The sequence below is a fragment of the Labrus bergylta genome, chromosome 1 (assembly GCF_963930695.1).
Source record: "Labrus bergylta chromosome 1, fLabBer1.1, whole genome shotgun sequence".
NCBI classification, from domain to species: Eukaryota; Metazoa; Chordata; class Actinopteri; order Labriformes; family Labridae; genus Labrus; species Labrus bergylta.
This window is the reverse complement of record NC_089195.1, coordinates 25,890,716-25,918,664: the sequence shown is the minus strand read 5'-3', so window position 1 is coordinate 25,918,664 and position 27,949 is coordinate 25,890,716. Positions and strand designations below refer to the sequence as shown.

General features: G+C 39.0%; 3 protein-coding genes across 7 annotated transcripts; 1 reads left to right on the top strand and 2 right to left on the bottom strand.

The window, feature by feature from the left end:
* Nucleotides 1-73: 73 nt before the first annotated feature.
* On the top strand, nt 74-6,895 carry LOC110001316 (N-acyl-aromatic-L-amino acid amidohydrolase (carboxylate-forming) B). Of its 5 annotated transcripts, none has more exons than XM_020656790.3 (8): nt 74-213; nt 358-410; nt 2,917-3,143; nt 3,242-3,434; nt 4,760-4,853; nt 4,964-5,071; nt 5,637-5,749; nt 6,207-6,895. In XM_020656790.3, the coding sequence occupies exons 3-8, from the start codon at nt 2,917-2,919 to the stop codon at nt 6,399-6,401; spliced, it is 930 nt and encodes a 309-aa protein (XP_020512446.2). In that variant the 5' UTR covers nt 74-213; nt 358-410; the 3' UTR covers nt 6,402-6,895. The 5 variants fall into 5 exon arrangements, with proteins under 5 accessions (XP_020512446.2, XP_020512449.2, XP_029137709.2 ...); XM_020656793.3 differs by having other exon boundaries at nt 81-209; XM_020656791.3 differs by having other exon boundaries at nt 92-209; nt 310-410.
* Nucleotides 6,896-7,994: 1,099 nt separating this feature from the next.
* On the bottom strand, nt 7,995-13,733 carry cldnd1b (claudin domain containing 1b). Its single transcript, XM_020656803.3, has 5 exons — nt 13,595-13,733; nt 12,765-13,350; nt 10,786-10,893; nt 10,266-10,403; nt 7,995-9,446 (listed from the first exon to the last, which is right to left on the bottom strand). Exons 2-5 carry the CDS (start codon nt 13,057-13,059, stop codon nt 9,226-9,228), a joined length of 762 nt encoding a protein of 253 aa, XP_020512459.2. The 5' UTR covers nt 13,060-13,350; nt 13,595-13,733; the 3' UTR covers nt 7,995-9,225.
* Nucleotides 13,734-14,468: 735 nt separating this feature from the next.
* glb1 (galactosidase, beta 1) lies at nt 14,469-23,222 on the bottom strand. Its single transcript, XM_020656802.3, has 16 exons — nt 22,973-23,222; nt 22,147-22,316; nt 21,180-21,330; nt 19,869-19,929; nt 19,684-19,778; nt 19,406-19,586; nt 18,760-18,818; nt 18,538-18,659; nt 17,738-17,778; nt 17,502-17,614; nt 17,323-17,397; nt 17,120-17,209; nt 16,916-17,029; nt 15,945-16,076; nt 15,467-15,700; nt 14,469-15,184 (listed from the first exon to the last, which is right to left on the bottom strand). The coding sequence occupies exons 1-16, from the start codon at nt 23,018-23,020 to the stop codon at nt 14,933-14,935; spliced, it is 1,938 nt and encodes a 645-aa protein (XP_020512458.1). The 5' UTR covers nt 23,021-23,222; the 3' UTR covers nt 14,469-14,932.
* Between the last annotated feature and the right edge of the window lie 4,727 nt (nt 23,223-27,949).

Genomic DNA, 27,949 nt, shown 5'->3' with positions numbered 1-27,949 from the left:
TTTAGCAATAAAATAACACAGAGCGACTTCCTGTGACGTCACAAAATGTCTTACTGCTTGAAATTTGATCTTAAGAACATAAAGAGGAGGGCCGCAGATCGAAACCAAATACAAGGAAGAGAGAAGGGCGGCTGTGCAGGAAAATATCCTGTTTGTGTTGTCACAACCTGGCTCAACAGAGCAGTGACAAAAGAGGGAGATCACACATAGTCGGTAACATTATTCAAAGGAGTTTAATTAAATTATTAAATTAAACAGTGTTAATGGTGTGAATGGTTAACAGCTGGAATGTATTTTGACTGCCTGCAGGTTGTGCAATACAGCTGTCGTTCTTTCCTGATACAACTTTCCTCTAAGTTCAAAGGTTGCTGGAGCTCAGTGAGTGCAGAGCAGAGCGGAGGGACTGAAAGGTATGTGCTGCAGTGTACATTGTGTCTTTTATATATTTCCTTCATGTTTTGTTGATTTCCATTTAGATTTTTATGTGTTGTGGATCATGTAACTTGACCAGAGCAGAACATCTGCTGTGCATAACATAAACAAACAGTGATTGCAGCCAGTCAGCTGGTTGTGACTCTTTGTTTTTCCCATTCCTTATTCTTTTTGCTTGTGCCTTTGAATCCCTGTTTCTTGAATGTGGTGATCTTTATAAAGGCCGTCTTCTTAAAGAGACTCTTCCTTGAAACTGTATTGTTCCCCTTACATATTAAGACTGTTTTTCATGACTTTTTGGTGACAACACTCAGGTGTTCGGCTCTTTGGATTTCTATGTTGCTGCTGCTATTGCATAAGTTGTTGTCTAATGCATATACCGGGAGGACGTTTGCACAGAAATAATGATACTACATTGTCAGTCAAGGAAACGTCAGGCACCGTTTTACATTTTCTGCACAATGCTTTTTTTTACACGTTGTTTAGATACAATCTGCACTGTGTGTTAGGAAATAATTCATTAACTATTATTTACAGACGTAGGGTTTTAGGTATTGATAAGAACAGTTTTTATTAGTGTTCTTTTGTCAGCAATTATGACTTACCCCAGGTAAACTACAACATTAAGGTGTTTTACTTGATTATATTTCAATAACTAATGCGGGTTAATAACGATTTTATCCAGGAAAAGCAAAATAATCAGAGCACAAACTAGAGGAGAATGAACTGTACCGAGGTGTGAACTGAACTTATTAAGACAGTGGTGTCTGCTTGAGGCACACGTTCCTCTAACAAATTACCAGCACATATCAGGGATTATGATCACTATACTTAACCTTTAAAAGAAAACTCAAACATTGTACTCATATATACTATCTGCCTCCACTTCTGCTGTCCATTCCCCGGGGGCTATTGGCTCATCCTGCACTTTAAATTCGCTAATTGTACACGCGTCTGTCATTTCTTATGGGAAATTTGTGTCCATTTTGTTTGTAAAATTGTCTGTGAGTTCTTTTGTGTGCTGTTTGGTAGACTGTCCTGTAACTGTAAATCAGTTTGTTTTTTTTGTTAGTACCTGCCTTAGAGCTAAAGATGAAATTTAAATGTTGTGCTTATAACAGCACATTTGCCTTTAGATGCGATTTGCTCGATTAAGGTGCACTGTCCTTATTCAAACAAATAAATAAAAATAACAGCCTGGTTGCACACAGGAGGAGCTACAGTTTTTGACACTCACAACTGTGTATGTATTACATGTTTACATGCTGCCTGAAATGAAATGTTTCCAGCGTTGTGATAAAAACATGCTTTATATATGTCAGCCTTTATTAAATTGTTTATATAGTTTATATGCATTTATTCTGCATCACCTGAGAGTTTGAAAAGGTTGAAATGACAGGACTGAGCTGGCAGTGAAGCTCTTTGCTAATGACAAGCAGAGTCAGCACTCTGAAGAAGTGCACGGTAAAAAACAAACCTGTCTGAAACTGCCAGAAATTCAATGTTCAAACTAACAAAGTAACACTTGGACTGAAGTTACACAAAACCCTGTTGTTGTGTCACATTTCTTGTCTTTGCCAGAGGAATCGGTCAAAAAAAAAAAGGGTCAATATTTTTTTACCCTTTTGGGTTTTCACAGTCATGCAAGGTCACTCAGAAATGAGGTTGCAGCTGCAAATCAAAGGCCTTTGATCTCTTACAGTGAGGACTACCATGATACGATATATTTACAACTTCAAAAATAACCTTAAGTTACATCACCAACAGATTGAAAGATTTAAATTCAACGGCCTATGCAATATTTAACACGTTTAATAGATAAAAAAAATAGCCTTCAGTTTGTTGCTTTGTTTTGGTGCTGCTTGTAAACAGGCAACTGATTGGGGCCCCAGACCAGTAGAGGGCCCCTGAGGGCTCACAAACTTAAACCAAAGCTTTGTCAAGGAAAAGTCACCAATGAAAAATGAAGAGGAATTATCTGTGTCCAGGAGAGGAAAAAAAGAGGAAGAGGAGAAAAGGTCAGGACACAGGCAGGCCTAATGGAATGGTGATAAACACTGGTTGGAGGGCCCCCTAGTTGATTTTTGCCTAGGGCCCCAACAGACTTGAGAATGGCCACTGGTTATCTCCTAACGTTATCACAAAATGTGAACAATGAGTACCCTTTAAAGGTGCTTGAACTGTGCCGCATTAACAATGTTTATTTAGTGTTAACAGATCTGCTGGGATTTCACTCAGTCACTGAATTACTCACTCAATGTAACGTCCAGCAATGTGACGAGAGGCTGAACCGGATTTCACCTTTCAGTTACAGGTTCCTCTTGTCCCGCTGGTTAATGAACAACATGTTTACATTTTAACAGGTTTTGTCAGCCTTCATGCATGTTTACATTAACTTTTTACTCATTGGCCTGCTGAAGGTCGGACAGGGGGAATAAGTGTTAGAAAACACCTCTCTTACAAAGTTCTTTTACCTGCAAACAGATGGAGCATGTCACTTTCTCGCCACTGTCCCGTGTTGCCATTTGCGGTGGCACCCATGGAAATGAGATGTCGGGTGTGTGCATGGTGAGAGAGATGCAGAAACAGAATGCAGATCAGGCTGGATCTGTTTCTATAACCACCGTCCTGACAAACCCACGGGCTGTGGATGCCTGTCGAAGATACGTAGACACAGATCTGAACCGTTGTTTCACAGATGCCTTACTGAGGTAAAGAAAAATGTATTCAAATGTTTCGAATGATCAATACTAAACTAAACAGCTGGACTAGAGTATGACAACTTCCTCTGTATTCTTATACCTTCCAGCACCTCTATCACAGACTCCACAGCCTACGAGTTGAGAAGAGCCCAAGAGCTGAACACTCAGCTCGGTCCTAAAGGAAGTGAAAAGGCTGTGGATATACTCTGTGACATCCACAACACCACCGCCAACATGGGCCTGTGCCTCATCTTTTACTCCATAGACTGGGTCACCCTGCACATTTACAAATACATACAGGTCAGTGCTTTAAGTCAAATATTTCAGAGATAAATCTCACTTCATTGTTGTGATCTGAAAAGGTTTTGAAGTGGACCCAAAAGCAAGACCGGAAAACAGGGTGGTGGGTAAAAGGGGTATTTATTGAAGTGAGGCTGGTGAAGGCTGGTGAGGCTTGAATGAGAGGCTGGGTGGTGAGGCGCTGGAGCTCGTTGGTTGGAGGCCCTGGGGGGAAAAAGAAGACAAGGGATAATTAGTCACAGGTAATTCCAAAGCACAAAATGTTTTACTGACTCTGACTCTCTGGCAGCTTGGGAGAGGTGAACCAGGGTCTAAATGCTGCAGCCGGTGATTACAGATGAGTGAATGCAGAGAGCTCCAGCAGCCAATAAGCCACGCCCAGCCTCTGAAAGAAAAAAACACAAGCACCAACCAAAAGCAGAGCAGGAAAAATACACAAAAAATGTCCAATCACCACATTCATGACACTCAGATTTCTGATCTTGACTGTAATGATGCCAATAATTGAATACACTACGTTATCAAGCTTACAGCGATGGAACTTTTGGTGTCAGAGTTTGAAACTTTAAGTGTATTCAAAGCAATTGATATATTTATCACTTTTTATCACCAATGTGTATATGGTTAATGACTTAACAAAGATAAGACATGTAACAAAATTGTTGCACCTAACACAGCAGTCAACAAAGGTCCACACAGGCGCACACATGCTAAACAGTTGATCCAGTTAAGACGTTCTGGTCAAATACGATTGTGACCAAAGTTGGAAAACAAGGGTCAGCTTCAGAAGGGTTTAAAAACATAAAATGTAAGTAAACCTGGTGCAACATAACTTGCTTGATTTATAAACATGACCCCATAAATCCTGTTAAGTCTCATGCACATTTGAAACTGTGTTAGCCAATGCCCATGCAGGTTGCTTTTGCCTCCTTCTGTGCCGGATCAAAAGCTACAGGAGTTTTACTCAATCCACTTTTTACTCAACCAGCCGCCAGTGTTATTAATACAAAGGATTCAAACATGGAAATTACACATAAGAGGCAACCTTTTTTCACATACCACAAAGAAAGAGAACATTTGAAATAAAGTGTCCAAAGAATGTTTATCTGAAGGCGACATGCTAACATCAGCATACTAAGATATCTTCTATGTTACTGTTTCAGTTTAATATTCACAATGTTTGCCAGCTTATATCAGCATGTTGGCTTGTTGATGCCCATGGTTGTCAAACTCCCACAAAAAACTATATGTAGTTGATGTTAAAGCTCAACGGACTGTACCAAAAACATGCTGTACTGTAAATAGTCAACTCTTTTGTTATTCAGAGCAAGATTACCTCCACCCCTGTGAGAGCAATCCAGCTGGACATACCTCCTTCTGAGGCTTATTCCCTGGAGGCAGTGGGCAAACGTGGCTTTGGTAAGTGTCTGAATCTTTCACTGCTAGCTGTTGCTCAAAGGTAAGACTCTTTTCCTGCACAACTGAATTGAGTGTAAGATGTTGGAATAGTTTCTTTTTCTTCTCTGCAGCCATCGAGGTTGGTCCTCAACCCAACGGTGTGGTCAGAGCTGATATCTTTAACGCAGTGAAAGAGGCCGTGGACCTGACAATAGAGTGGCTTCAGCGATTCAATTCTGGTGAGAAACAACAACTGGTATTAGACGAATTGCACTGCAGTAATAATTAAACATGTTTGCCTGTCTTTGTATTATAATTTGTTAAAACAATGTGGTTAGTGCACACGCCCCATGTATGGAGGCTATAGTCCTCCAAGCGGGCGGCCCAGATTCAAATCCAACCTGTGGCTCCTATCCCACGTCATTCCCATTTTTCTCCCTCTCCTTGATTTCCGACTCTATCCACTGTCCTGTCTCTCCATTAAAGGCACAAAAAGCCCAAAAATAAATCTTTAAAAAACAAATAATAATAATTTTGCCCTAGTTTTCAAATCTGTGTATAAATGTAGTTCCACAGATATCAGGTTAACGTCTCTACTGAAATACATTAGAGGAGGCATCACTTATAAGAGAAGCAGATACCCAAACACTTGGCAAAATCACAGCAGAACCTCCTGCATTGGCCATAAACCACTTTTTGAAACATTTGTTTTGTATTTGTAGCTGAACCTTTTAAATCCTTTATTGTGATTCTTGTTAGATAAAGAGCATTACAACAAATATCCGACATTTCCTTTCTCAACAGGATGTACCTTTGAAGGAGGGACAGTGGAAGCATACACTCCTGTGAAGATCATAGACTACCCCAGGGATCCTACAACCAGTGAGATCACTGCTGCCATACACCCACAGCTGCAGGTACAGCACAGGGACAACGTGGAAACATGTATACATGTGCACATCAACCTTCAATTAAAGCAGCTGCTACTGTTATTTTAAAGCAAAGATACAATTTTAGTCAGTTGTTTTTCATGTCTGACCTTCATTTCCAAAGTTTTAGTTCACTTCTGCTCCTCTCAGTGGTTTAAGGAGCATTAAAGCTGCAGCTACTAACGTATTCAAGCATTAAGAGACTTAAGTCAACAAACACACCTGCAAACTAGTATTTTTTGTCTTGTGCTATAATTGCAATTAAAAAAACAAAAACTTTCAGTTTTAAATCTCAGCAAGAAAGTGAAAAATCATATTTTTTCCCAAAATCTAATGAATAGATATGCACAAGGTATTTCAATGCACATTAAAAACAACATGTATTGCCTCAATAAGCTTCTCCGATGCCTAATGACTCACTTTTGGCCCTCTCTGTCTTTTTCAGGATAATGACTTCAAGCTTCTCAAAGCAGGCGACCCCATATTCATGTCATTTTCTGGGAAAACAGTGAAGCATGAGGGAGAAGAGCTCTATCCTTTCTTTATAAACGAATGTGCCTACTACGAGAAGAAGATTGCGTTCCATTTATCAAAGAAGATCACTTTGACCTTGCCCTCCATAAGTGTAAAGACGGACTGAGTTACGAAGACAAAAGGAGACCAAGATGTATTGTAGCTAGATTTTAGATAGCAATCACGAAAAAATAAATCAATGCACTACAGGATATTTTTTGAATCACTTTAAATGAGTAAATGCAAAAAGTGAAGCAATAATGATTATGCGTATTACAGGTGCCAGACGCGATCACATGATTTGATATACATATAATATAGCAATCCAATGCAGGGCTCTGTAAGAGTTTAACCTCTGTGAGGTATACCAAAGTTGTTTTTTTACTTGATTTAATGTTCATTTACAGATGTTGAAGTAATGATCCTCTAACTCCTGTTTTTGTAAGTCGACCAGGGTGTTGAGTCTTTTGAAGTGCAGAAATAATGCACAACTCTGTGTTTGAATCAATGTGACCCTGATGGTGGATGGTGTGTTGTGGGCTGGATTTTACGAGGTTGAAAAATTTCACCAGTTGTAGTAAAAAAAATAAATGTGGTAAAATAAATGTATTTATATCTTAAGCCTTAATTCATTAAGCTATAATGATATTTTAGAATTTACGAAGGGATTTCTTCCCACTGTTTAAGTCAGAGAAGATAATATCAACCAATCGATCACACTGTTACTCTACTTTGTTCAAAAATATACTTAAAGTAAATGCTAGTCCATCACAATTACATGTCCAACAGATTCTTCCAAAAAACAATAATGAAGAAAAATTGTACAATATGGCAAAGTAGGCTATAATTATTGTGAAAAGTGTGAATTTGTCAGAAAGCTCTTCAATGTCAGTGTGTCGTCATGGTGAATGACCACTTCATACCTATAAGTAAGTAATGCTGACTAGGATATATCTGTATTACAATGCTGTCAGCATGCTACACATTTAAGCATGTTCATACACTTGGTTCCGAATGATAGCATGCTCACATTTTACTGTTTAAAGATTTACATGTTATCCTCCTTATCAGCCAGTTTAAATAAGTCTCAGAGGTTTTCAAAGCATGTATTTAAAGTTTCTTGTTATAAATCCACTCTGATCCTTTATTTTAGCTTGCATATAAACCCCTCTATTTCAGCCCTGCTCAGAACAGGCTGTTTCTGTGTCTGTAGCTTTAAATGCAAACGAGCTGTGTCTGACCCCGGTCCTCTATGTAAGGGATGTGACTTGGGCTTTCTTTCACCATGTCCTATTGTTTACAGTGAGAAGTCTGACTCAGAGGGCAGAACAAACCCCTAGCTGTGGGAGTGTCACCCACCTGGGGGAGGGGTTACTGCCCTTTGTGATGCCATGAAGGGATAGTCTCCAAACAGCCTGTTTGAGCACACATTTTCAGAAAAGTGGAGCAGGCAAAAGGCAGAGATGATGGACTTTAAACATAACAAGGGGGTTTGTAGACAGACTAGGGACACATGTCAGTGTTAGAAAAACATGGTAAAGTGTACTTTTCACAATGTGAACTTTAATACTGAATGCTGCTGAAGTTACTAGTATTCATGAGGTCATTTGTTTTCCAAGGTAATCATAAACTAACTATAGATAGTGTGGATAAAATACATACCTGTAATATTTTACATAACTGTCCAGATTTATGTTAAAATCATACATATAATACGGCATTCAGCAAATGACAAATTTATTGTTTCAGAAACCGGTGTGCTTACATGAAAATACATACGTACATTTACAAAAGCCTTGTATACACAACAAACATGTGAGAAAACCACAACATTAAAAAATTACAATTCTTTTTTTTTTTGGTGCTACAAAGTAGGAAAGTCATTACATTGATCCACACAGATGTTTAATGTCATGTACATTTATTATTGCAAAGTTAGATTTTTTGCAATTCAATTTACAGTGAAAGTGTCAGTCTCTTTGACTGTAGTGGATAAGTGTTAAGACATTTTACATTTTGAATTGATAAATCAGTCATTCGGGTAACAAATGAAACTTAAAAAACACCTGAAGAATCGCAGCTCTCAACGGTACAACTTCACTACAATGTAAAATGGCAGTGGTGTAATTTTTGGGCTTAAACATTAGAATTTAAATGTTACAAAAAGATCACAGTTTTACTTGAGTGGTATCAAATCAAATGAGTTTGTTTACATTCAAATTAACTACATTAATAAATATTAGACATTAAAAAAACAGGCGGGGAATTGGAGATGAGTGGTTAGAGTTCTAGGAGAGTAAACACATACCACAGACGGTTCGCACAGGTGACAGACGTCTTATCTTAAATCTGAAAAAGGCATGCAAAGAAAAGGCTGGATTTTGTTTAGGTAATCCAAAGAATAAAAAAAAACACAAAGAAAGAAGGATTTTAAAATATCTGTCATGCACTATAAGTGAAAGCTACCCTGGCTTAGAATATCTGAAGTTTGTGCAAGTTTTTCCCCCCCCTCCGTTGTTGATTTAAGGACAATGTGGTGATGAGCAGCTTCTGAAGCAATGGCAACTGAAATGAAGGCATATGAAGTACTGCACAGCAACACAGGTCACACAAGAAACAGATCTCTCTTAACATCCCGGCATAAATATAATAAAGAACAAGCTTTTTAAGATATGTGAGATATGCTGAAATAACACAACTCAAAGATATGAAACCTCTATTTATGAGCACTTATGATGATACGCTGCAAAATGGTTTGGTTTTTTCCTGCTTTACCTGATACCATGTGATAGTTAAATTTAAGATTGTGACAGAAGAAGTGAAAAATGAAAAGCAGTACAGTTCTTTGACTGATATACTTAAGAAAAAAAAAATCAGAAACAGGATTATGTCAGAGCTCTCAAAACCAGTAAGCAGTTTTAAAGTAACTCGTTGTAGTATAGGTTCTCTCTTTAGGCTACTCTGTAAGCAGTCATGCGAGTGTAGTTTTTGCGATGACTCCTGGCCGCCCACAGGAACAAAGCAGCAGCCATCATCTGCAGAGGGAAGGAGATGAGGGCGAGGTAGAGGGACCAACCCAGCGAGCCCTCCACCCCCTCGGGTGGTGTAGAGTACTGGTGGAGCAGATCTATCCCGGCCAGGAAACAGCAGACGCTGCCCAGAGTGCACAGACCTGATGAGGAAGAGTGACAGAAATGATGAACACTACATACGAGAGGGTTTGAAGTGCATGGTGTTAGTGGAGGTGTGAAGGCAGGAGGATTAGAGAAATGTTGACAATTTACAAGAATAACTACAGAGCTTTTTACTTGAAAAAAAAAACTTTTTCAGCTTCAGTGTCAACTTTGCGGCTTTACTGGCAGAAATTAGATATTCTAGCCCCAGGAAAGACTTTGTAGATGCCACTGAACTTCAGCATGAATATGAAATGAGGGTTAGAACTTGAAGGACAATGTAATGAAAGTCTTGGCTGAAACGATTTTATGGAGTTTAAAAAAAAATAAAAAAAAAGTACAACTCCAGCTTTACTAGCTAGACCGGTCTCTTGTCCCAGTTCTGATATAGACCTTTACAGTGAACCTTCTTAATTAGCAAAATGTGCTGTCCAACTTCCTCAGCATAGCTTTACTGGTGTACCAGTATACCTATCTCGAGTCCCGTGCTAACCAGTATGAGACCTGAGCCGCATTAACAGCATTCATTTCATGCTGGGTATGCTGGTATTTTCAGCAGGAACACTGTGCTATCATAGATAATGGTATTGCACATTAACTACTGGCTCAAATATAACTTTGTGATATTTCACCCGTCTTCTTCGTCATCCCGGCAACGCTGTTTTTTGTTGTTGTTTTAACAGTCCGACTTTCCAAATTAAAGAAAAAGAACTCAGTGAAGTCGGAAAAAACGACTTCCCAACTCAAAACTGGGACAGTTAGAAGTGTCTTTTCCTTTTTCATTGCTGGGATGGGGGTTATGCAGGCGCCAGTCTTACCTGCAAGTAAATGGAGCACTCCCACTCCCAAGGTGGGGGTGAAGCTGCGGCACAGACAGGCACAGACCCCAACAAGGCCACTCAGAAACACCAACGCCAAAGATACTAAGGGCAGGAGAAACTGACACCTCCACAAGTCTAAAAAGAAAAAGACATTTTGAATATTAACAATAACACTTGGACCCAAAACATGATCTCAAGACGGCAGGTGTACATTCTGACAGAAAGGTAAACAGCAATATGGAACAGTCGGATGCAGAGAGTGCTTTCTGGTGAGTACATTTGAGACAAATTTGACAGTTGTTAAAAAGCACAGGCTCAAACGGGGGGCCGTTGCGTACGCAGTCGATTCAAATATCTTATACAGGTGTTGACAGCAGGACTGGAAAACAGGTCAGGGAAGAACGCTGACAGTTTAAGAGATTAATAATACAGAGTAAGAGTCCTAAAACAATTAAAGGTAAAAAAAAACATAAATCAACTTACAAACAGTAAAAAACATTAAACAGGGAAGACTCACATGTTCTCAGGAGATCTTCCTCACTGTTGTGGTTTCCTGGGTGTTTGTACTTTGGATTAAACTGCTGAGGAAGAGTGAAGCTCACACACTGAGTCTCCATCTTTGGGTCTGAAGTCAGAATCAAAAAGCAGGAATTACAGCTAGGCGAGTAGACCGACTGATTCCAATTCACTACACCATGGTGTACACAAATCTACTAGGCTCCTTCATCTTAAGGCATTTATTTCACTTAATAAGCAGGCAGACAGTTACAACTGGTTTATTTTATTGAAATCATTGAAAAAAAACAATTTAAAAGGTCCCATATTATGCTTTTTCTGGTTTTATATGCTCTTTAGTGTGTTTTCCAAGTGTCCTGTGCATGTTTAGGTACATCTATGTGCAATAATTCAAAGTCAGCGGAAACGCGGCTTCTCCTACGTCCTCCTGTTAGCTGTAGCATTAGCTGCATGTAACGCTCGGTTCTACCCCCCTCGATAAAAATTTGTGAGTCCGACGTCATTGTCAGTGTGAGATCACTGATCTAAGCCCATTGGCTCGTTGTGGCAAGCCCTGCAGCTCATGTTGAAATTTCCAAGAAGCGTGCTGAGCAACTGACCAATAACGACAGAGCGGATCGGCAGACCAATCACAGCAGACTGGCCCCACGTGGGGTCTAACAGTGTGGGCTCAACAGAGTGTAGCTGACGGACTCAGAGCGCAGAGGGAGCAAGGAGGAGCAGTACATGAAAACAGACACTTTTTTCCAAACTTTAGCTATTGTGAACGTACAAAAGTAGGTACATAGATATGGGCTTTTCAAAATATTGGAATACAAATTAAACAGGTTTATTAATTTTTAGACTTGACAATGAAATATGATATCCACATCACCCATCTTGTAGTGTAATCAACTTAAATGTAACTGATTATGTTCCAAATTCTTATTTTAAATTTCACCAGAAAGTAAGATTTAATGTTAGAAAAAAAAAAACGGTGGAGCAGCAGTTAGCGATGTCTCCTCACAGCAAGAAGGTTTGAGTCCCTGTTTGGACAGCGGTTTTCTGTGTGGAGTTTGCATGTTAAACCAGTGCATGAGTGGGTTCTCTCCAGGCACTTTTAGCTTCGACCCAGCCACAGACATGCTCGTTGGGTAAAACGGTGACTCTATAATTGCCCATAGTGTCAATGTGTGTTTGTAGGTGTTTGTTTTTCTCAATGGTACTCTGCCTAAGTGAGTGATCGGCTCCAGCCCCACCTAACTCTGAGGCATTTCTTACAATGTGTTTTCACACCATGAATTCAATTTCTGTGTATGATCTGCTATTTTTACTTAAGCTCAAAACATCTGCTCTTACTGCTCCATCATCATGTGCCATGAAAACTCTTTTACAAAAAGAATTCTGATCACAATTTCATGTCATGTGCCATTTTTATTAAGTAACCGTTACATATGTTCACATTTAGAGGAGATCTATCGAACAGTTTGGTATTAATAATAATAATAATACATTTTTTTTAATTATTAAAAGGAATGAAAATGTTCTTATAGCGGTTGACAACTTTGACTAATCTTAATATTGATTTGTACCTTTTCTTTTTCTTTTCTTATTATTTATATTGTATGTTTTATTTTTATATATTTTGTATATATAGATACATATATATATATTTTTGGGGTTTTATTATTATTATCATAACTTTTATTTATTTATGTATTTATTTATTTTGTACAAGGGGTGTTTGTACTGTTGTTGTCAAGGGTGATATGTTCCCCTTCACGCACATTGCATTACTTTCTTTTACACCTTATGCTGGATGCTTGTGCGCTAATATTGCTACATGAACGTGTGTAATGTGAGATGTCTACAATTAATGCAAAAATCAATATAAGACAATTGAAATAAAAGAAATGAAAATGATTCAATAACTAAATAAAATAAAAAAAAGGCAATGTGTGTACATACAGAAGTTATATTTTTTTAAAAAGGAGGTCTCACCTGGTTCTTTAAACCAGTGGGTCTGTCCAGGCACCCGGATGCACCTCCACCACAGCCCCAGGGTGCCATTCAGGCGGAATATGGTGTCGCTGTACGCCTTCTCATCGAACTCTCCGGTGATGAACTCCTCTCTGAGCTCCCTGAGCTCGGACGCGTTGCTCCCCTCACGTTTGACTGGTGGACTGCTGTACTGGTACCAGTGCTGAGTTCCCACCGCCACAGAGAGGTAGACTGTGGCCAGCAGGCTCAGCACCGAGCCGATGACCAGAGCTGTGGCGTAGCGGTTATCTACCATGGTCTGTGTGGAGACAGCTCAGTCTGAGTCTGTTTCTCTACTTAGAACCTGATTCAATTATATAATGATAATGATGAAAACTAAAAGAGGTTAGAGACTCCCACTAAAGCCCGGCTGTGTGGTTAAAACTGATGTTTTGGTGTTTGGGCACCAAGGCATGTCTGTCAACAACAGGGAGATGACGTCACAGTGTTGGAGGGACATAAAGATCGAGCACCGTCCCACACAGAGAGAGAGAGAGAGAGAGAGAAAGGAGAGAGAGAGAGAGAGAGAGAGAGAGGTGTTCACAACCTGCCGAACAAACAAACAAACAAACAAACATGCTCAGGTTAATGCACAATCCGTCATTTACTCCTGAAAGGACAACAGTACGGTGTGGAAACGAAACAGTCATCAGATCAACGAGCGAACATCAAAGGCAGCTTCCTTAGCGGTGCCGCCAGGTGAGCAAAACGAGCTACTCACAGGTAGAAACAGCTGACTGCTCTACTGGAGCAAGGTTGAAATATTTGTCACATGTTTTCTTTTCTTTTACCTCATCACTGAAACGACGACCATTACTCCGGTAATCGTTATATTATCTGCTTGATGTTCTGTATTTCTTTTTATTTATCCCAGCAGGCCTCCGCACCTCTTCTTCTACGTTGTTAAGTTATTTTTTTTCTTCTTCTTTGTCTTCCAATATATTGGCAGCAGTTGTAAGACAGCCCGTTCACAGCGCTTACGCCACCCTGTGGTTCGGAATGTATTTTGTATCGAGGCTACGGACATTCAAATTTCAGAGAATTTATATACAATGTCCCTTTGACTCATCTTGACCAAAGAAGCCTGCTTTACAACTGTGAAAATTCCTTATTATGTCTTATCAGTGTCACAGTAGTTCTAAAGAACACATTTAAGGGGTCCTAATTATATTCATGGAAACATATTTTTGTTCCCTTTTTAAAGTTTCTCTTAATCATGAATTGTCATCTACTTGATCGTATCTAGAGTGAGTTGTTAATTAAGGATGCCCAAAATGTGTTTTCTGTTGTAAAAGGCTCCTGTTTTCTTCATCCAACCTACATTTATAAATGTTGAAATGATTTTTGTTGGATTAACGCTTCCATTATCTCAGCATTTCTCAGATTCTCTGATTAATGGGTCTAATTTTGTGTTTAGTGAATACGTCGTCTTCTGTTAAAGAAAATATCTGGTCAATGTTAGGTAAATTTTTTTAAAGAGAAATGCTAAATGAAAAGTCTTTTGACTCTTCTCTGTTTTTGTTGTTGTTTTGGCTAACCATGTGTTGACCACACTACTAGCACTCACTTTCTCCCTGTTTGCTTTATTAATGTAATATATATATTAAAAAAAAAGTCTTACTTGGAATATATTACTATGTCTACCACTCACAATAAAAGGAACCATTTGAGTATTATAAAATCATTTTATTTGGTCTTTTTAAAAGAATAATGCTTCACAAACATCCAATCGCACTGCAATGATCATTTTTTTTTGTAAAAGCTACAGAACACAAGTCCCACAATGTATCCACAGCCCTATGATAATACATAAAACATTTTTCCCTGGTGTGCATTTTCACATTGAAAAATAAACATTCTCTAAAATACAGGCCTTGGTGATGATTGGCCAATAATCCCTGTGGGGAGAGAAAAAAAGCCTCTGAATAAAAATGTAGAATCAGCGAGGTAGAGATGCCCACAGTGCATAAGGACACTTTCAATCATTAATGACATGTCCCAGAATCACCTTCGACATATTACAGCTTTTTAAAATCAAACCTTCACCAAGCTTAGACAAGTGCTGATTTGAAATCTGTAAGTGGTGTGAATAAATTCCTCTTGTGCAGCAGTGAGTTCCCTGACATTCGCTACAAATCGTCTACAGTAAACAGCCTCCAGTGCTGTTTGAGGTCAGACTGCACTGTTGCATTGAGGATGGGAGTGGTGGTGAACTCCACACTGCATGTCCCCGGGCTGCAGGGAGCCTCCTCCAGCTCCAGGACGGTCACATTGTTGGGTGCAGCTGTAGTCAGGATGTTGGCGGGGACAAAGAGAGTTACCTGAGGTCCTCGGCTCGGCCAGTAACGTCCCAGGTTGAAACCATTAATCCAAACTTGCCCCTACAAGAAAAAAAATAAAAGCACTGATTAATTGTCCATTTATAAGTATTGCATTCATTTTATGAATTAATCAAATCACACACATTGCTTGTTCTTTTCTTACCCCCCCCCCCCTTTAAACAAACTGTCCATTACACTAAACTATGGGTTAAATTTTTTTTTAGATCTATTATAGAGTGCATGTGATCAGTAATATATTTATCCACAAACAATGAGGGTTGTTTTTTTCCGATGCTTTCTTCACGTTTTGCTGACATTTTTTAAGGGGAAAGATTGACTTGCCTTCCTCCATTGTGGCAGCTTGATGTAGGTGTCCTGTGGGAGGTCGGGGATACCATCAGGAATGATGAAACTTCCCCCGTAGAACGCTGGGAGGGAGAGAGCAGCGGGGGCAGGAGGAGCTGTTGGTTTAGTTTCACCCAGGAGGCCCTGACTGACGGCTTCGTCGATACTGAGACTGTACATGGTCCAACCGAGGAGCGTATCCGCCCCCAGAGTCAGGTTGGACACCAGGCCCTGTGCAGCAGAAAAAAACAAAACACACAAAATCAGGAAGAGCACATTAGAAAGTCAAGTATAAAAGCATCCCAGCTTGTTGGAGAGAAGTCTCGCTCCACACATTTTGTAAATAAAATACTACAATCATTTATTTGTAGTGAAATCAAACTTACCAATCTGAAAATCGGGTTAAGCCTCCTGATAGTTGTGCGTACACAGACACATTTTGTCCAAAGACAGTAACTTAAAAAAAAAGAATCACCTTAAAATCGTTTATGCTTTTTCCATAGTTGATTCTGCCCATATTCTCCACCAGTATGTCCACCTGACTGCCAGATTTCCCCGTTACATTTATAGATATGGCTCTGTTCCTTTCAAGAATCCCCGCAGACACCTTGAGGAGAAATCAGCACGGTTAATAAATGTTGGTACACTATTCATAGCAGAAATAATTGGATTTTGCAACAGTTACATTTTAAACCAGGCCTCCATAAATGTCTCTCTCTTTTTCAGACGTGAAAACAATCCCTGAGTTACAGTGCCGCTGCCAAAACTACGACTTAAGTATCATATATACCTTCAACATAGTTTGAACTTGAAATCACTTTTCCATTTTCCGTTAAATAAAAGAAGTTATCAAACACCCTGTTCTGTCTTAACACAAGCACCTTTAAATGAAGTGTTGCCCATCTAAAAATAAAAAGTGAAATGATGCAGACGTACTGTAAGAACAATGGTACCATATAAAGATCTGAGGTTTACAGCCTGAAGTTTAACTAACCAAATGATTAACAGCGATTACAGCTGTGTCAACCTTTATTGAAAATGAGTTTATGACTTGTTAATTGACATGAAGGGTCCCTCCAATCACAACAACCCAGAGATGCAGAGTTTGGAGATATTATATGACTATGACATGAAAGTAAATAGTGGCTCGGTGGTAAAAAAAAAAAAAAGGTTCTGAATGATTCACATTTTGCATATCATTCAGTGTCCCATTAGTAATCTGTAGTTAAGTATTTGGTTGGATCAGATAGTGGCTGTACACAAAGAGTGACTGAGATTACTTCTGACCAATTAATACAAAACATTTTATCTGTAGGGTCCATTTGGTTTTCATATTACGAAGTAAAGCTTGTAAACACACAGATGTTGGAAGAAGGACTGTCAAACTTGGGATACTTGAGAAATGGGAGCATGGGATAATGCACCTGAACGCAGCACAAGACTCACCCCGTCCACCGACACGTAAGCTCTGTCATGGACCCCGTTCAGAGGAGATGAAAGAGGAGTCGGTGTGCTGCAGTCAACAGGCAGACGAGTCCTGTAGAGCACGTAACCAAAGGCCTACAGGACAAACAAATACGTATGTATTCAAACAAATAAACAACTACAAGTTCAACCTGGAATTTCTTTTTTTTTTTTACTGAATGTTACCTGGCTCAGTTCAATGAAAGTTTGTGGATACATGCCTTTGACCGGGCCTGAGAAAGAAAGTATTTCTAAGGCGTCTGACACTGTCTGGAGCTGTGGGGACACAAAGATGTTTTTTATTCTTTATTTCTTTTAAGTCAGGTCTTGTAAAGGCTTTTATAACTTGAAATACTGGTTTACTGATTACTGGTTTATATGACAAAAACCTGTTTCATCACAACAGTTCCATATGCAAACTTTGGAGTAGTTGGTGGTATTGGCCCCTCTGGTATCTTACGGTGCTGTAATGAAAAGATACATCAGATACATCAAAGTGTGCCCTTTGAAAGAAACATACCACCAGTTGTTTTTTTTTTTGTTTGTTTTTTTAAGGAAAACTATTTACCATTTTGATCACCTCTCGAATAGCAAAGTATTTCTCTGTGAGGTCTCCTGCTTCCGAGAGCGGGGCGTCATAGTCGTAGCTCGTGGGCTGTGGGGCGAAAGGTGTGTTGGCCCCTGAAGGACCAACAATCACAGGTTATTGTCTTGGCAAGAAAGGATTAAAAAAAGGAGAGTTGCTGTGAGTCTCAAGAAAGGATTACATCATGGGATCAAACCTGTGTGTCAAAGTGCACTCACCATTCCAGTATCCAAAGTTTGTTCCTCCTATGAACATGTAACTGAAACATGGACGGAAATAAAACGTGATCAGATTTGAATGACTTTTCACGAGTTCTCTTCTCTCCTCTAATATCTGTATATGCAGGTTTTACAGTTTGTATATTGTAACCAGGAATTTGTTTTACTAGAGATTCATGCATTATTATAAAACAGTGTATAAATTTCCAGCATTACAGATTGAGACTTCCATTAAATGTTGAATCTCTTCGACCACTTCTAAAGGCAGTGGTTAACATTTAAATCAAGGGGGGATTGCCCCATCTTACCCCTCAACCAAATATATACAAAAAATAAAAAAATCAATGTAAATGTCCCATACAGGATCCTAAGAGTAACATTTTGTGGTGTTGGGATAGAGAGGGGAATACAGGGATTTCCACAAACATAAAGAGGAACAAACTAGTGAGGAATGGTCTGCAGTTCGGGGCAACCAGGGCTCCAGAGAAAAACACTGGCTGCAAAAAGCCCAAACTTGGACTCTAGCAAATTCTTTTGCTACTTTTTCATCATGTACACTGATGTTAATTGTTGCATAATTGCATGCATTCAGTGACACTGCATACTTAGTTGAACATATGAAGTAAATGATTGTAAAGGCTTCTTCCAGTTCTAGACCAAACAGTCTGTAAATAGCCCATTATACCATATACTGATAAGTTGTGGGTTGTTTGAGAGACAGCATCTCCCTCTCATCACTTCCTGAAATCAACCTCTGTTCATATACTTCATCATCGTGCCTACATCTGACACAGACTCACAGGTTGACGTTTGCTCCCATGGACAGGATCTCGTTAAGCGACTTAGCGACTCTGGCAGTTGACACGACAGAGTGACGTGACCCCCAGTGGTCCAGCCAGCCAGTGTAAAACTCTGAGTTCACCTGTGAAGACAACAGTAAAACTGTATGAGCGTCAGCGAGGAGAAGCGGTGTGGTTTTTAACAATCAAGGGTTCGAACTGGATCGAGGGGAAAACACTTGCCAAAGGTCCACGAGGTTCAGCGTGTCTCTGTGCATCGAAGGCTGCGGTGACATTTCCACCTAACGGAGTCCAAATAAAAACACATCCTCAGACATACTGCTCAAGCGCAGCTTCCTCATGACTTGTGACTAAGCTACAATGTGGCATTAAGTCAGTGTGAAAAAAAGAACAGGAAGCTGAAGACTCATGCAATGTAACTTCTCTAATACACCTTTAAAACTCAACCTTTACGAACACAAGTTAAACCTTAGGAACATTTTATTTTTTTACCATTAACTAAAACCTATCTGTTCAGTGATCGTCTATGAAACAATACCATATGATACGGTACACTACAGTACAGTGCAGTGAGTCACAACAGGAGAGGATAGGAAAATGTACAATACGCTACAGTAGGATATGAAAACAAAATACTACATAGTACAACACGGTAAGACGTGATACGATAGCCTCAGTTCATATCGCAGTACGATACCATATGCTAACATGTTGTTTTTAATCTTTTACACTGATGTGACGTCTTTAATTTTACTGTGAAGCACTTAGTGGCAGGTTGTTGTGAAAGGACTTCTTTAAATTAAGTCTATAAATTAAGTTGCTTGTGTGCAGTAAATTAAAGAATGTGGACTGGACACCGAACACCAACCTGGCCCAAAATCAACAGTGGCGTAGAGATCTTGTATCGAGCCACACTTGAGGAAGCTGACCCCGGCCCCATCTGTGGTGAAGAGCACCACGTCGTCACCCAGGTGAGACCGGAACAGCTTGGTCAGGTGTCGCATGTAGTTGTAGTCACAAGCAAAATAACTGCCGTATTCATTCTCCACCTAAAAAGCAAAGAAAAAAAAAACGAAGGTGGAGGATAAATACTGTAAAAAAAACAAAAACAAATAAGACATGCAGAAATGAGCACTCAGCCCTCACCTGAACAGTGATAATAGGACCTCCATTCTGGTAGAGATAGGGCTTCATCATTGGCAGCAACTTCCCCATCCATGCGTCTACTGCTGTGATGTAATCTAATGCACACAAATCATAGTGTGGTACATTACGCAGCAAGAAAACGTGATCTTATGTCATAATTCTATCTGTTTTTCTGAGACTCTCACCTGGATCTGAAGACCTCAGCACAATGTCTTTCTTGTTAAGAAGCCAGGCAGGGAGCCCACCCTGTTCAACAGAATAAAGACAAACATCATTTACACTACAGTAATTGGCATACCATTAATAAAAGAATCACATGTAGTTTAAGCTTAACTAAACTTAAACTTAAACAAATGGTGCTCCAAAGTCCATGTTTTTTTCAGATTAAAGAGCATTTCTACAGTACACTTAAAAATGTGGCTTGAAAAAGAACAATGATTGTGGTCTTTTTTCATATCGGAGCACAGAAAAAAGTTAAAACTTATTATACAGTATACATTCAAATCACCTTCTTCAGATCAATGCACTCCTCCTCTGTCCTATCATATGCTCACTGCACTGCAAACATATTTTACAAGGGTATTGCTATATTCACAACTCTGTCAGCCCAACTTAAACCGGGGAACGTATTTAATTCTGTGAATACAAACATATCTATCCGTCCATTCATTTTCTTCCACTTATCGGCCCACTAAGTCAACCCCGACTTCCCTCTCCCTAGCAACATTTTCCAGCTCCTTCTGGGAGATTCTGAGGCGTTCCCGGGCCAGACGGGATATATAGTCCCCCCAGCGAGCTGTGGGTCTACCCAGAAAACCTCCAACGAGAGGCGTCCCGGAGGCATCTTAATCAGATGCCCAAACCACCTCAACTGACTCCTTTCAATGCGAAGGAGAAGCGGTTCTACTCTGAGAAAAAAACACATCCCTACATCTACATCCTCTTCTTTTACAATTTGAAACCTGTCAACATATGCCTCCACGGTTCTGGATGATGGCGATAACTACATTAATGTAACTTTTAGCTCACATAAGTCCTAGTTTACTTAAGAGTTACCTGGTGACTATACTGTATGTTTAGTGTTAGTGGACAAAAAAACATGATTTGTTTTAACGTGTCATCCCCCTGTGTGAGGACTGAAGTACTGAGATATTTCAGTTCAGTTAAAGTAGCAACATCATGACATAAAAAAGAACTTCATAACTGGTTTAAGCTGTAAATTCATTAATACACTACTGATTAGGTAGAAGAGTATTATTAGATAATACTGTCTGGTTTGGCATAATTATGTCTAGTTTATATTATCACAAATGTTGTAATCATTGTGTATAATATTGCTTATCAAAGAAGCTATGAAATATCTCTTTCAGTTTCTGAATTGTTCTTTAAGGAAAAGTACAACATAGACAACATTAGTTATTTGTTCAATGTTTCCTACTTATTTCTGAGCACCATTAAGAACTAAAAATGTATTTCTTATCTGACAAACAGCCCACCATGTCCCATTCTCCGCATATGTATGGTCCAGGCCGAAGGATGACCAGGAGACCAATGTCCTTGGCCAGCTGAAGGAAGTACTCCACGTCCTGGTCTCCACTGAAACTGTAGCGGCCCGGAGACTCCTCGTGGTAGTTCCAGGGGATGTACCTTCAAGGTGAAGGTAACATCAGTTTAAAAACCCACACCCAAGGTTTTTACATACGCCTTATAGCTAAGGTATACATGAAACTAGGAATATGGAAAACAAAAAGGAAGGCAACAGTACTAAGAGATGGGATAGTGTATCATCACAGAGTACAAGCTGTAATCAGATTTCAGTTTCAATATTTAAATCCTGTTGGTCTATGATGTCTGTGGCCTATGTAAAGTAGTGATTCGTAGATGTCTTTATAAAGTGAATCAGTACAGCTACTTTCATTCTGTCCACTGTGATTCATTCTGTCCTCAGCATTTGTTCATAATTATGTTAGATGTGAAGATCTATCCAATCCTGGATATACTCCATAACTTTTTGATGATCAAGTCAAAGAAAACACAACATTTCAGCTTTTTCATTCCTCAAACCTGGAGCTTTAACAGCAGTACACCTTCATACTTCTTCTCCAGCTCTCCAAATTCCAAAGATAAAGAGTTTACAAGACATACAGAAATGATTTACTTTTAAGAAGCCGTGGCCAGAGAATTACGTTAGAGGTTAATCCTATTTGAAAGTTTATTTCTGTGTACCAGTCGTTTTGGCGGTAGAGTAAGATCTAGTTGAGCAGAAGGCCTTTATCCCGGTCGCATGCAAACGTTTAGAGACCCAAACATGTATGTCACAGGTAATAACTTCTCGAACATACAGTCACTTTAAAGACATTAGTTCTTGCATTAAATGGAGCTGAAACATCCCAACAACTGCCTGTGCCTGAAAGACCACATCAATGGAATGGGTAAAGAGAGCGAGGCACGAGGTAAACATACGTCTGGACGGCATTCAGTCCTGCCATGTACATCTTCAGCAGTCGATCCTTCCAGTACACTCTGGGGATCCTGTTGTAGTGGATGCTTCCTGATATGTAACGAAACACTTCTCCATCTTTCCTGAAGCAGTCGTTCTCGTAGTCCACGCTGAACGTACCAGGGTCTCCGAGCTGCAATACAACGGAAATGACAGACCTGGTACTTTACCAATCAACATTTGTAGACAGCTGAGTCGGCTTATGTTGTGTGGTTAAAGTTTCATGCTTTATGGCTCAAGACTGGCATCTCAGCTGACTTTGAACCAGCTGCTAACCTTTGCTGTCCCTGAAAGGTTGGAAAAAAAGCTTCCCTACAAAAACTGTACAGTCTGCCTACCAATACAAACCATTCCAACCTATTTAAAAAAGTTTTTTTTAAATGCCTCTGTGTATTTTAGACTAGGCTACTATTTCATAAAGACATTATATTAAAGAGAGTGTAAAGACTGGAGTGTAAAGACTGGATGAAACCTATCATGATCATGTTTAATTAAACTTGTAAAAACCTAAATAATGACAGTGACTGACCCCACTTGTGTTTAATCAACTCATTATATCAACATGAAAATGATGGATGCAAATGTCCCTTAAGCACTATTCATACAAATATTCACATCGCTCATGTAGATGTTAGTCTGTGGAATTAAAGTCCTCACATCATTTAGTCCCATGTTTGAGGCGGCAGGGCTTTAAATCACAGGAATAATCATCTTTGATTTATTTTTTTAAACATATAAACAATACTAAAAGGCACAACTCTTCCAATAGAAGTAGTCTGAGGTACTTACTGAATGTGCAAACAGCAGCAGAGTGACTCCAAATCTGAGCAGAGACATGATCCGCACTTTCCTTAATATTTACAGCCCTATGGTGCTCTCACAAAGCCAGTCCTCCGGTTTGAGGTCTGAGGTGCAGGTTTACATTAACGTGGCTCTTCATGAAGTGTTTACTTACACATAGCGTCGCTTACTTCCCTGAAAGCACTGTGACATTTTAAATGAATGTGGACTCGTGAGGTACGGAAGTAAAATCATGTGATACGGCATCGTTGTGATGTAATAGCGCCCCTTCATCAGTAGGTGGCAGCATTGTGCCTCTTTTCTTTTTTTTTTTTTTTAAACGTAATTTGAGTTACAAGATCTTTCAGAGTTTATATTTGACGACAGGGTGGATAATAAAATGATGAACTCACTCAATAACAACATTAATTTAAACATATGATCTAAATAGCCAACTGAATGGGAAGATGGATCAAAAACAGACATGTGTTTTAATCCCTAACAAAATGAATTTGATGTGTTCTGATCAGAGTATTGTATATTATTTTCGAACTTTTTATGTTTTTTATGACTTTATATTGACTGTATGTAGCCTAGATGAAATGTGCTGGTTGACAAATAACATTAAAAAACCAACCCTAACCCAACCCTTACCGAATAATGTTTTAGAGACTGATACAGCTGCAGGGACATTCTCCAAAGTGTGTCATAAATTATTACACAATTCCTGCCAGAAGAGACTCCTGCTGTACTGTCTCGCCAGGTCTCTGGCCTTGAACTCCAGGCAGGCAGATGTTTTCTAGTCTTTGGTTAGTTCATTCTTCTTTATCCAGGTGCTCATTATTTGGTTATTATCCAGCCTCTTTGAGTTATGTGTTGTTGCCAAAAACATTTTCTGTAGGCCTACCTCTCGTTTTCTAAAGAATCAACAAAGCTATATTACCATGATACTCATCAGTAGAATCCTAATCCTCCAAACTCAGCCAGGAAATCTTTGATGGACCATATCACACATTTTGTCAGCATCTTAAAGCCTGTACAGCTTCTGGTGCTAACCAAGTTTAATCATAAAATGTGTTTTATTGCCCAAGTTACTGTACATGGTCTAGTAACCCACCAAGTTAAAGAAAAAATGTTTCACGGTAATTTCAATAATGATCATAAAAGCAGGATTTCTTCATCTTTAAATACAGTATATTCAGATATTTGACTTGAAATTTGTTTTTTTCTTAACAAACCTGGCGAAAACCATCAAGTTATTTTCTGTACTGGCAGGAAAGACAGTTACGCTTTCGTCGTAGCTGTAGCTTGTCTGCATGTGGGCAGGCGTAGTTACCAGGACTCATCCCTCTGAACAGTCTCTGGCTGAATCTCCATTTCCTACTTAAACATATTGTTCCAAGCATTACAAACTGTCATCTACTAGAACAAAAGACTGGACCCAGAGAGGGTAGTGGCGTTTCAGAAAAACTAAAAACTACAAATTCCACTGTTGCATCCACCAAAGTGCTCTTGTGGATAGAAAGTATAGTTGTACAGTTTCCTCTCTGCATGGTAGAGTCAGTCAGTGAACCGTGTTAAGAGGTCATATAAGCCACGCTGATAGAACCAAATTCCCACTTACATGAGCCAGACTTGTCAACAAAAAGCCAGGCTTCTCCTTAATTCTGCACCGAGAATACCCCATGAGAACCATGTATTTAAACTCTGATGTTTATTGAACTCTGCCTTGTGTGATTCTGCATTTTTAGGTCTTTTTTTCTCTGCCAGTTTCCTTGTTGGCATCAGAGTCAGGTACAGTCCCCGAGGCAGGTGTAGTTGTAGGAAGCACTTTCTGCAAGGAGGAAATCTCAAATGTTGAGATTCTTTAAATCAAACACAGACTGGAGATAGAGCAACATTTGATTGTGCCTGAAAACATTAAATGTGCTTAGATTTTTCTATATACATTTCTTTTAAAGTTTATTATATAGCACATTTCAGCAACAATGCAATTGAAAATGCTTCACTCAAGACATCAAAAGCTTCAAGGCAAAGGGCAGAAAAACCCATCAAAAGAGGTCATTTAAGAAAATAAAAATCAAACATAAAATCAAAGAGAAGAAAATCAGCTAAAACAGAAGCAAAAAAGGGTTAGGGTTAAACAAATTAAGAGTAGAAGTTACAGTGCAGAGTTATAAAGTTAAAAAAACGACATATTAGAATACATTTATTAAAATTGTTTAATGAAAGGCAGCTGTAAACAGGTGATTCTTCAACCTTGATTTAAAAGAGCTGAGTTTCTCTGCGGACCTGCAGTTTTCTGGAAGTTTGTTTTAGATATACAGAGCACACATTCACATACTTTTCAGTGTTGTGTCCAAAAAAACCTTCCCTGTTCTGTTTATGACACAGGTATTATTGCTGCGTAAATTAGATTGTCATGCCAACAGAACCTTCACTATGCACTTTAATGTAATGGCTTACCATTGACTATACAAATATTTTTGTGAAACATACTTCCCTGTTTGCGTAATTTTCACGTTGTCTTTCATTTTCTTTTTAAAAGGGTAATTCCCCAAAGTCCCTTTCTCTGCCACTATTTCTTTGTTAGCATCAGTCAGGTACAGTCCCCGAGGCAGGTGTAGTTGTATAGTACTTTCTGCAAGGAGGAAATCTCAAATGTTGACATCCTTTAAATCAAACACAGACTGGAGATAGAGTAACATCAGATTGTGTTCAAAAACAAAAAATGTTTTTAGATATTTTTTTTTCCGTCTCTGATTAACTTTCTCTATGTAGATTAACCTCAGCAGAACTACTCAGAATGAAAGCATTCTAGTACTTCAACCAAAAAAGGAAATGTAAATGGACTTATATAGTCATTCAACTACTCAAGGTGCTTGTCAGCAGTCACCATTTACAAACAGAGTTGAACATTAATTTAGTGCTATACAAGGCAATTTATATTGTGAGTATTGTACTGTAGGGTTTGAAGACAAAGAATCAAAGAAACCACATCTTGTTAAGCTTTTCTTGGTTTACAGCGTGTTTTAAACATTATCGTTATTTAACTGTTGCATAATGTATCCATTGGTCTTACACACAAACATAAACATCAGTGAGGGCTTAGTGCTGCCCCATGATGAAATTGTCAAGTGTGCGATGCCTCTGATGTTGATTTATCAACAGCAAATTACACATTTTCCGTGAGTCTGGATATCTGCAGACTTACCCAGAGTTCATTGCACACCAATTGATGTGATAAACCTGATAATCTAGTGCCTTGCTTAATGTAAAAAAACTGTCTGAGAGAAATGGATCAAGATAAGCATTGAAGTGATGGGGCTTTTTGGCTTTTGTGGCTTCTTACAGCACGCTTACACTGTTATCAAAGAAAAACAAATTCATACTGGGCGTGGGCTTTTTCTTGTTTCCAAGCAATATGTATCATGATGTGTATCTCATTACTTGTTTTTTTTATACTATCTCATGCACTCACTCACTCACTGCAGACCTGAAGCCTTCAAAGTCCGTAAGGGTTCTGTGCTCTGGCTTTGCAGAGATTGGGATTGTATACTAAATGTATATGGTTTAACACATTAAATGAGTTTAACACAACATCTGTCATTCTCACATCAAATGAAACTCATCTTACCCCACTGCATTCATCTAAAAATCATTCACACAATCATTTACACCACAGGCTATGTCTTCAGGTATTTAGGCGTCAGTATCCTCACTATTTCTCACCAGGATATTTAGGCAATAGGAACTGGGGATCAAACCATCAACCTTGCAGTAGGATGTGTCTGATAGGTGTTATTATTGGTTGATTTTTAGGCAATACGCTGTTGTGTTTTGGAGATTGGGCCCTGGCTATATATAGGTATACATATGTGCAGCCGAGCAGTCTGCATTTTGTGTGGTGATGTACTTTGATGTATCATGCATAAATGAGTGTTGATGTTCAGCACCACGGTCAGCGTACGAGCACTCTGCATATAAAATAATGCGATGCGATGCATAGCAATGCTATGCGAAGCTATAACGTCGACCCTGGCAAAACATATGCTTTGGCATATGCTCAAAATATGTTCAAAATACATTCTTGCAGCTATGGGGCTGCCCCCTTAGAGGACTAAAGCCTCCATACATAGGATGCACCATATATTTGATTTTTATCTTCAGCTGGTCAGAGTTTATTTACTGTACTGTTGTTTAAAAGCATCACATCCAGAACACATGCTTCATAATCAATCACTGTCCTATCAAAAAGGCCAAAGGCCAAAAAAGACATCTTTCAATAAAAAGCTTTAAAGCCTCCTCAGTAAACAGATTGGGGAGGAAAGTGAGTTAAACACTAGACTTTCAATCAGCACACTTGGTCCGGGTCCCATAAGAAACCTACATACACCGACTGACTCACACAACCATCACCTTTTGGTTAGGTTTAAAAAAGATAATGGTTTGGGCCAAAAAAATTAGTAGTCAACTCTGATTTTTGTTTTCACACAGGACTTGAACTTACAGTGAAAGGAAAAAAGCATTTGTGTGTCATGATTTACTCTTGTTTAATCTGTCAATTCTTTATTTGTCATTTCCTGCTTTATTTTGTAATTTCCTATATCATTGTGTTCCTGTATTACCTGTCTGTTTTTTCCTGTTCATATTCCTGAGTTTAGGATTTTCATGTTTCCTGTTCAATTTTGTAGTTTTCTGCCCAGAGTGTTTCTTGTCTAGTTTTAGTTTCTCCCTTAGTGTGGTCCCTTCCTTATTGTATTTCCTTCATGTTTGTCATACCTGTGTCTGATTATCCTGTCTATTTAATCTCTGAGTTCCTTTCGTTCTGTGTCAGTTCATATCTCTACCTACCTGTGTTCCTGCCTCATCTTTGTTTTCTCAGCATGTGGCTAGCAGTGGTGTGTTTGTCCATTTTGTGGATTTGGGGACTTTGGTTGGACTATAGAAAAAGTAAGCTTTTGTGTTTTTTGCCTGTTTGTTTAG

Excerpts from the sequence above, each read along its gene's own strand:
- glb1 (XM_020656802.3), bottom strand. The coding sequence starts at position 23,020 with ATGTCTCTGCTCAGATTTGGAGTCACTCTGCTGCTGTTTGCACATTCA. Across the intron at positions 21,331-22,146 it reads GGACTGAATGCCGTCCAGAC|GTACATCCCCTGGAACTACC; the intron begins GTATGTTTACCT and ends TTCACCTTGAAG. Across the intron at positions 15,185-15,466 it reads AGCTGCCACAATGGAGGAAG|GGGCAAGTTTGGATTAATGG; the intron begins GCAAGTCAATCT and ends TTTTTCTTGTAG.
- cldnd1b (XM_020656803.3), bottom strand. The coding sequence starts at position 13,059 with ATGGTAGATAACCGCTACGCCACAGCTCTGGTCATCGGCTCGGTGCTG. Across the intron at positions 10,404-10,785 it reads GGAAGATCTCCTGAGAACAT|ACTTGTGGAGGTGTCAGTTT; the intron begins GTGAGTCTTCCC and ends TTTTCTTTTTAG. Across the intron at positions 9,447-10,265 it reads AGTGCTCCATTTACTTGCAG|GTCTGTGCACTCTGGGCAGC; the intron begins GTAAGACTGGCG and ends CTTCCTCATCAG.
- LOC110001316 (XM_020656790.3), top strand. The coding sequence starts at position 2,917 with ATGGAGCATGTCACTTTCTCGCCACTGTCCCGTGTTGCCATTTGCGGT. Across the intron at positions 3,435-4,759 it reads ACATTTACAAATACATACAG|AGCAAGATTACCTCCACCCC; the intron begins GTCAGTGCTTTA and ends TTTGTTATTCAG. Across the intron at positions 4,854-4,963 it reads AGTGGGCAAACGTGGCTTTG|CCATCGAGGTTGGTCCTCAA; the intron begins GTAAGTGTCTGA and ends TCTTCTCTGCAG.